Source organism: Balaenoptera physalus, assembly GCF_965194825.1.
Source record: "Balaenoptera physalus genome assembly, chromosome: 6".
In the NCBI taxonomy this organism is placed as follows: Eukaryota; Metazoa; Chordata; class Mammalia; order Artiodactyla; family Balaenopteridae; genus Balaenoptera; species Balaenoptera physalus.
Genome location: NC_138885.1, coordinates 123,395,343 through 123,404,708, shown reverse-complemented (window position 1 = coordinate 123,404,708; position 9,366 = coordinate 123,395,343). Strand labels below are relative to the sequence as shown.

The 9,366-nt window shown below is 39.9% G+C and overlaps 1 protein-coding gene across 2 annotated transcripts in view; it reads right to left on the bottom strand.

The window, feature by feature from the left end:
* MOGAT1 (monoacylglycerol O-acyltransferase 1) overlaps positions 1-9,366 on the bottom strand; it is a 125,321-nt gene that overhangs the window by 99,673 nt on the left and 16,282 nt on the right. For both annotated transcript variants that reach the window (XM_082464681.1, XM_082464682.1), the window contains exons 2-5: positions 9,086-9,264; positions 8,527-8,731; positions 6,155-6,329; positions 5,399-5,598 (exon numbers count right to left, since the gene is read on the bottom strand). In XM_082464681.1, the coding sequence (XP_082320807.1) occupies positions 5,399-5,598; positions 6,155-6,329; positions 8,527-8,731; positions 9,086-9,264 (759 nt within the window). The remainder of the gene's footprint in view (positions 1-5,398; positions 5,599-6,154; positions 6,330-8,526; positions 8,732-9,085; positions 9,265-9,366) is intronic.

Sequence of the window (9,366 nt, the reverse complement as noted above, 5' to 3'; positions counted from 1 at the left end):
ACACAGCTTGCAGGATCTCAGTTCCCCGACCAGGGATTGAACCCAGGCCCAAGGCAGTGAAAGCACTGAGTCCTAACCACAGAATGGCCAGGGCACTCCCATGTCAGTTGTGGTTGAAGTACAGACTTGGAGAGGCTGAAATGATGGGGTGGAATTGGGGGCTGGTGTTGCACAAGAAGCACCAGGCTAGACCAGATCCAGTGCCAGCTCACCAGCAGGTACACCGAGCTAGTAAGTAACTTCTTCTCTGGCCTTAATTTTGACATGTATGGAATAAAAGAGTAGGCGACCTTGAAGCTTCCATCCAGCTCTGATCTTTGTTGTTGTCTGAGGAAAGAAACTGAGAAATTCACGTGCTCATTGAGAAATCTACCTGCAAATCTACTAGCAAATTTGTGGTGTTATAGAAATAGCTTCTGTTTTCTTAGTGAAATTATCCCAAGGAGAGAGGTTAAGTGCAACTATTCTGGGTGGGAGGGGGGATTTATAAAGAGATACAGTGGTCTAAGAAGATGAAGAGTGTTGTTCCCAGCTTACTTCAGTTAGGGCTTGTGAATTCTGAATTATTGAGTCTTATTTCCTGAGACATCCTACAGTTAATTCCAATCCTGTTCTTTTCCTATTAATGGTTTTATTATATTTCAGATAGTTCTTCCAGAGAGCTCAAACACGCTCATATATATTGAATTTATCATCATTAGATTTTTCCCTTTAAACTGTGAGACAAACACAGTCATACTTGTCTTTCTCTTATTTACCCACAGAGAAACTGAGATGCTGAAAGTTTCTAAACTATACATACACATACACAAAAACAAACAAACAAACAAAAACCAAAGGAAATGAAGATTTAAACCCAGCACTTCTGCCCCTCATTACTAAACTAACCCAAAATTGGATAAGAGAGTAAGAACCTTTCTCAATTACTTTTTAGGGATACAGACAGAGGTAACAAAACAAAAACTTGCAAATCTGAGAAGGGTTCCCAGAGCCCTAGAAGACCAGAGTTCCCTCTCTCCACAAAAAGGAGACTTTTACGATCAAGGAGAAGAAAGCTGTTTTCCACATAAGACTGGGTTAGTTGCAGACTGCTGCCTGACTCTCTTTTTATAACACAAAGGAAAAACCAGCTGCATCAGGCTGCTCTGGAGGTAGAACTCCTTGCCCTGGAAAAATCGGCTAACATCTACTTGTGGCAGAGTCAGGAATCTTAGCTCTTGTTTATGTTTCGGTGCTTTTTATAGCTGGCATGCTCCTTTGTTCCCTTTTCAATTCCATCCAACAATTCAGGATTAGTTATGTCTTTATTGCCTTACACAGCAGTCTTGCTCTAATTTCTGTGATGCTGTGTTGTATTTACCTAGATGAAGAATAAGCAGCTTCACGAGCTATTGTATTTGCAGCTGGAGAAGAGCTTGGAGATGGGAGTTATTTTCTTCTCATTGAGGCAAAGAGTAGATCTTTCACAATAAGGAGTCTTTGTTCTATTTCTCTGTAATTGTGAAAATTCTGCATAGTTTTCTCTCTCTAATGGTCTGACATAGGAATTACTCTTTCTTTAGATGCTACATAGCCATACACAAGAGAGAGACCAGGCAGAGAGCTGGGCAGAGTGGGACTGGGAAGAGTCAAAACCTGGGTTCAAGTAAACCTCTGGCTTATGATGCAGTCTCAGAAGACGCCCAATGTAAGTATGTGTGTATATAAGTGTGTATACGTATGCACACACACACACTCATGAACATTAACTGAGCACTTAATACATTGTACTGGGCACCATACTAATTCCTCTATTATTACCTCCTTTAATCCCTACTTTACAATTAAAATTTAAATTAGGTTCCCCTTCCTTCCTTTCTATTTCAGAAAATCCATTAGCCTGCTTTTTTTCCCATTAGGATAGAATAATGACTTGAAACAAAATGGACTACTTTTGTCCTCAAGTGGTTCCAAACCAGTTTTATTTAAATAAGGTACATTCCCTTCCTTAACTTTTTTATCAAAAAAAAAAAAAAATTCAAACCTATAGAAAAAAATAATACAATAAGCACTTGCATCTTCTTCCTCTAGACTCACCAGTTTTAAACATTTTGTGCACACACACACACAATATGTATATGGATATACACATGTATTATTATTTTTACTTTTGTAGAACCATTTGAGAGTAAGTTGTAGACATCATTGATTCGATCATGTTATCAGCCTTAAAACTGCTCATGCTATAAAGACAAAAGTTGACAACCTATTCCAGCTTAAAGTAGGCTAAAGAAAGTGAAAATTAAATGCAATGTATGATCCTGCTATGGGAAAAAAAACTGCCCCCCACCAAAACCCATAGCTAAAAAGAATGTTATTGTGGCAACTGATGAAATTTGAGTATGGCATGTACACTAGTTAATAGCATTTAATCGATGTTCTATTTCCTGAATTGTACTGACATTATAAAAGAGAATAATCTTGTTCTTAAGAGATAGACATAAAAGTAATTAGGAACAAATGGTCATGTTGTTTGCACTTAAATAGTTCAGCAATAACAATAGTAAAAGGTGTATTTGTGATCCGATTAGAGAGAGAGAAAAACCGTAGCAAAAAATGTTAACCGGTGAGTCTAGGAGAAAGGCACACAGGAGTTCATTTTACTACTCATGAGACTTTTCTGAACATTTGAAATTTTTCAACATGACATTTTAAAACTTAAATCCAACACATATTAGGACACATGAAATTTCCTCTTTTAAATAGCAAGTTTCCCTTGTATTTTACTTTCTTAAGCAAACAACTTTCTGTCATACCACCTGTACTGGCTCTATGACTTGAACTTAATAGTAAATTGATCTTAAAAAATTTTAATATGTACTTGTTCTATTTCTGAAAACTTAACAATTATAATCAGACAGGCCTAACTAAAGACTAGACTTTAAGAACAGTGTGTAAAGAGTCACAGTTCCTTGCAAGAATGTTGCTTTTTTTTGTTTGTTTCTGCATCACAGACCTCCAGGAGGGCAGGGATTTTGCCTTATTTGTTCTCTGCTATATTCTCAGTGCCCACAGGGTAGGAGCTCAAGACACATTTGTGAATCAACAGATTAGTCTTTAGTTAGTTCCTTGCAACATTCTTGCAAGGAACTGCGACTCTTTACAAACTGTTCTTAAAGTCTAAACTCATTTCCTTTTTCTCTCCCAGTTGTCATGATGGATGTGACATTGAAATCAGTTTCTCTCCATTATTATGTAATAAAATATAATCTATGTGAACGTTTTATTGTACTTGGATAAACTGATAATAACCCGGATAAAATATATAAATGACATACTATTTGTGACACATAAAGAAAATATATGGTAGCTTCTTTATAAATTATGTCCATTGAGAATGACCCTCAGGAAAGAGAAGGTTTTGATGGAGGATGCAGAGAAACCTGATGGTTTAGCAAAGTCTGGTGTAAGAAATATGCAGAGACTGATGATGGCACCTTAGAATTAGCCAGAGCACATTTTTAAAGGGATTTTAACAAGACATTAACAGACAAAACCATTACAGTCCTAGTGAATCTTAGTGAATCTTGCTCACACTCCAATGAATGCTCTAGGGACTTCCCTGGTGGCGCAGTGGTTAAGAATCTGCCTGCCAATGCAGGGGACACGGGTTTGATCCCTGGTCCGGGAAGATCCCACATGCCACGGAGCAACTAAGCCCATGCGCCACAACTACTGAAGCCCATGCGCCTAGAACCCGTGCTCTGCAACAAGAGAAGCCACCGCAACGAGAAGCCCGCGCACCGCAATGAAGAGTAGCTCCCGCTCGCCGCAACTAGAGAAAGCCCACGCGCAGCAACAAAGACCCAACGCACCCAAAAATAAATAAATAAAATAAATAAATCTATTTTAAAAAAATGAATGCTCTGGTTGAAGTTGCTGATGAAGTGGGGTCTGAGAGATATGGGGGAAAACTATTTACAGGATGGAGAATCAGAGCATCTCTGGACACCTGGGAGTGAGAGGATTATAGATGCAGTAACGATTTAGGGTGAATTCAGCTAATATTTAATGAGTTCTTGTGATGCAAGGTAGAGTTAACAAACTCTTAATTAAGTAGAAGGGGGAGTAGAAGGACCCCAAAATAACTTGCCACTCTGGACGCTGCCTGAATTCTGCTTGGGGTGTGTCAGGGAGTCAGCAGAGAAACAGCTCTGGGTTTGAAGCGCACTGATTTAAAATAGAAATGAGCATAGCAACTTAGATCATGGTTTCAATACCATACTGTGTTTTATTCTCTGGCGCACGTGAATGATACATAGCTTTTGCTTTTGTTTATGGAACTGTAAATAACTTACCCCTAACTTGTGTTTCTCCAAGTAAATAAAAGTCTTTAAATACACATTGTCTGAGGGTCCGGTTCACACAAACCAGGCTGCCCTCAGTCATCTGACTCCCACCTGACTACCCTAAGAGCACGCAGCTGAGTCTTTATGAAACATGCATATTCTTAGCTTGGTTTTTAAAAGGCTTCCCATAATAGCAGGATTCTGAGGATGCTGGAGACTAGAATTGGTGTTTCTGATGTAATCGTTCGGGGGGTAAGTGGAAGGATGTACTGAAGCAATTTTCTTTTGTGCTGAGTCTTTAAGAGATGCACGCTTGACAGGCACTAAGTAAAAACCAGAGCTATAAACACGGAAGGACCTAGAGATGATCATACTAAGTGAGGTGAGCCAGACAGAGACAGACAAATACCATACGATATCACTTATATGTGGAATCTAAAAAAAGAAGATACAAATGAACTTATTTACAAAACAGAAATAGACCCACAGACTTATGGTTACCAAAGGGCAAAGGACGGGGGGAGGGATAAATTAGGAGCTTGGGGTTAATGTGGTCGTCATCCTTCTCCTCCATTTTAATCCCTCCACACGTGCCATTTTTAAAGATAAAATCAGTCTATATAAGAATACATGTATCTAGTTGGGGAAAAAATGCTTTTGCCGTATGAACTGATGCCTATGTGAACTGAACATGATGAAGACATCTATTACACAGAAATGTCCACATATTAATAGACTCTGATGTAACGTGTTCAAAGAACTGCTATGTTGTAATCTGCTGGTACAGAGAAACAGATTCATCATAGAGTATTAGAAATTCTATTTCTAAAATTGAATTCTATTTGTAGTTCAATAGCAATATTTTTAAAATAATTGATTCCCATTCAAATGGAAAACATAGTCATTTCATAAATAAAAGGCAGACTGTAAATGAAGCTCAAATAACACCTATAGGATTATTATTTTAGGAAGTTCTTACTCAAAGCTATTTCAGTAACAATAAACATAGCTCAAAGTAAGGTAATCCTTTTTACTCAGTTTAACAAGCCTCGAGTCTTTGATGTACATACCAACAGTGTGGATGGGTTTCCTATAGGGCATTAGGCCAAAATTGTATTGAAAAATTCCTCTGGCGTGGAACAGTGGCAAAGCAAATCCCATGATCTTCTGTAGTTTCTCCTGCACAGTTCGAAGCCATGAGCCTTCAGGGTTGCTAACTTGTTTAAATAGTTCATTTTCACCAAAAGAAAACACTGGCACCAAATAAGCACTGCAAATAACAAGGAGGAAGAATAAGCATTTTCAATGAAAAGGATTTAAATATTTCTTTTAGCCCAGCTGACTTTTACAACAGATTCCTAACAATTCTTTAATGTTCCCAAGCCTCCCTATAGCGCTAAGTTCATGTTCCATACATTGAAACTGACTTACACCTGAGGTCCTGTGGGGAGGTACCTCAATAGTCTTAGTGATTTGTGGAATTTTATTCTATAGAAAATCAAGGTTCCAGGAAGCTTCTTTGTCATCTGCGGTTTTGGCCATGGTTCATTTGTTCATTTGGCTGGGAATTTATACTGTGCATATAAAATTTTGTGTTTTTTTGTTTTCCTCTTATAGACAAGTTGAATGGCCGGATGCCATGACATTGAGCTACCTTAGTGGGAAGGTTGTATTTCATTCCCCATAAACATCCACATCTGCTTTCATTGGGAAGCCGATTAGGAGTTCCGTCTTTAAGGGCCAGAAAAATGACTTTACTTCTTTGTGTTCGTTTAATAATGTGTTAACTTCCCTGACCCAGGTGCCTGAAATGAAAAGCCACTTACCCATGGGTCAGAGCAATTTTCACAAATCCCTTCCGCTGGCGGATGAACAGAGTGAACTTTCCAGGGTGGGCATCCAGTGATTCCTCTGCACCCCCAAGCACAATGACCGAGATGTTTCCACCTCCTTCCTTGCTGAGCACGTGACACACACTTCTCCTGGAAACTGAGACTGGCCCTTAGTGAATAAAACAAAAGGCGTTAACTAATTGCCCTTTTACACTCTTATCATAATAGTCTATGGCACCAGCAAATATTTCACAGAATTTCCTAGACTGCTTACGTTTGGAGCAGTTTGCAGGTTTATAATTTTTTCATAGCCGAATCTTTGGTAATAGATGCCATTAATAAGATCTAACGTTCTGGCAGGTGACAGGGTTAGGTCTTTAAAATGTCACTTGCTTATTACTAGGTCTATCACTTGTTCAGGTAGGTTGTGTACTGCTCATTTCTACAGATTCCATTCATATTGCATTATAAGTAAAAGGTGCCCCCTGGAGCTGTTCAGTGCACAAATCTGCATAGCTGTATGTGGTAGTCTTCATCATTATCCTGGCAGATCCTTGCTCAGAACCAAACAGTATAACCTCCAAGAAGTTGCCCTGGATCTTTTGAACACACAATGGTCTGTTTTCAGGTAGTTTTTATGGATTCTTATTTCTCAGACATGGATTTATAATGTAAATGGTTTCAAAAATTCAGACATCTGACAAATAACCTACAACAATTGCTAAATCTTTGCGTGATTCCCAAATGTCTAGTTTGACTTTGGTAAATTGTTTATTTAAGACATAAGTTATATAATTGTTCAGTCTTTATATCAGCCTTTCCCATGTAAAAATAACTTTAAAGACTCCTTTTCAGATTTTAAATGGACTACGCACTCTTGGAGGAAAATACTATGAACTCTTGGAGGAAAAGAATAACAATGAAAACACAAACAACCTGTGACCCATATTTCAGAGACAACCACTTTTTAATGTCTTATTGTTTCCTTCCATTCTTGATTTTATCCGTTTTCTTTTTTTAGTCATAAAAGAATGTGGGGCTTCCCTGGTGGCGCAGTGGTTAAGAATCCGCCTGCCAATGCAGGGGACACGGGTTCGAGCCCTGGTCCAGGAAGATCCCACATGCCATGGAGCAACAAAGCCTGTGCGCCACAACTACTGAGCCTGTGCTTTAGAGCCCACGCGCCACAACTACTGAGCCTGCATGCCACAACTACTGAAGTCCACGCACCTAGAGCCAGTGCTCCGTACGAGAGGCCACCGCAATGAGAAGCCCGCGCACCACAACGAAGAGTAGCCCCCACTCGCCGCAGCTAGAGAAAGCCCATGCACAGCAACGAAGACCCAATGCAGCCAAAAATAAATATTTTATTAAATAAATAAATAAAGGTCAGAGCCTTGAGAATGGGCTATCCTGTATGTTAAAAAAAAAAAAAAAAAGAATGTGTTCGTTTTATCAAGACACGGCCCTTTGTCTCCTGAAGGAAATCACATGCTCATTTTACTGTGGGTTCCTATTACTGGGGGAATATAAAATTAGGACAGGATTCTGAATGATCAGCGACTCTCTGAAGAGAAGAGGCAGAGGAGGGTAGAGAACCTGAGCCCAAATAGGTGTGAGCTTTCACTGAGTTCAAAGTCACGGCCATTCTGCTCTGCGTGCCCTGAGTCAGAGCTGGAGGCATTGCTTCCACTGGAAAGAGGGCCTCGTGATTTCCAGACACCTAGCAGTCCTCACTTGCCTCTGGACACTTCTCAGTTTCCTCCTGAGGCTTCCCTTCTTCAGGCCATGCTTAAATGCTGCATTTCTCAGGGCTGTTAGGGACTAAATGTTTACGTTCCTCCAAAATTCATATGTTGAAACCTAACCCCCAATAGGATGGTATTAGGAGGTGGGGTCCTTGGGAGGTAATTAGGTCATGAGAGTGGAGCCCCCAGGAACAGGGTTAATGTTCTTATAGGAAGAGGAACAGAGCTAGCATGTTCTCTCTTTCCACCATGTGAAGATACAATGAGAAGATGGCCATCTGCAAACCAGCAAGTGGGCCATCACCAGACACAGGATCTTCCCAGCCTTCAGACTGTGAGAAATAAATTTCTATTGTTCAAGCTACCCAGTCTATGGTATTCTCTTATAGCAGCTGAACTAAGACAGGCTCCTTCTTCGTCCCTGTTGTCTTTAACCTTATCTCTACACGTGGCACACGGATTCAAACCCCACTTATGTGTCCTGAGTTCTCCAAAATCCATCTCCTTAGAGTTTTACTCTAAGAAACTGTAAACCCAGCTGGTTTGGGAGGGGACATTCTATGTGGTCCTGCCCACCCAGAACCCTAGAGAAAGAAACAGTGATCTGCCTTCACTTACCACTACTCATCAGATATTCTCGGAAGAGCGGACACCGGAACCAAAATGGAAGCACATGAAGATACGCAGTAAGGCCAGGAAACAGCTCCTTGAAGTTTGAATAATTTGTACAAAAGTTTCCAAAGGCTCCAGCAACAAGCACTCCATGGGGGTGAAACCCAAATATGTAGTTGTGACTTGGATTCAAATCCCAAGTTTTGATGAGCTACAGTGCATTTATATTGACATAAAAAAACAAAATGTTCCCTGATTAGTTTCCAATAAGAAACAGAAGGACTCAGAATTAGTTCTATGTTCAAGAGGAAATGAAGAACATGACTCATTTTCATTTCCTGGTGCAGAGCTGTTTCCAAATTTTTAAACTGTTTCCTGAACCCAGAGCCCCTCATACACAGCCTTCTAAATTTTGTCAATTTAGGTTAGACCCCATTTAGTAACTTGGGCTGAATTGCAGGCTCTCCCCCTCTAAAAAGGGAAAATCTTGAAAAATATGTGATAAAAACACATTTGAATTCTTTTCCCAGCTTAAAACCATACTATATAAAACAATTCTACTCACATGAATTGGAAAATAGTCCTTAAAGTACCTCCAAATGGTCCAGCTTCTGACCCAGTCGGATCTCCTGCCTCCTTGCTCTGGGGTTTGCCAGTCAAAGTAAAGCCATGTCAAATAAGGGATGTAGAGGAACCAGTAGTTGTATATGATCAGGAACACGATGACTCCAAGGCACACCTGTGCTGTAAGAAAGGGGAAGACCTCAGGAATCAGGGTCAGTTAGCATCTGCTCACTGTACCGTACAATCATTGGCCCAAGGTAGGGGGAATCTAACATAGACAAA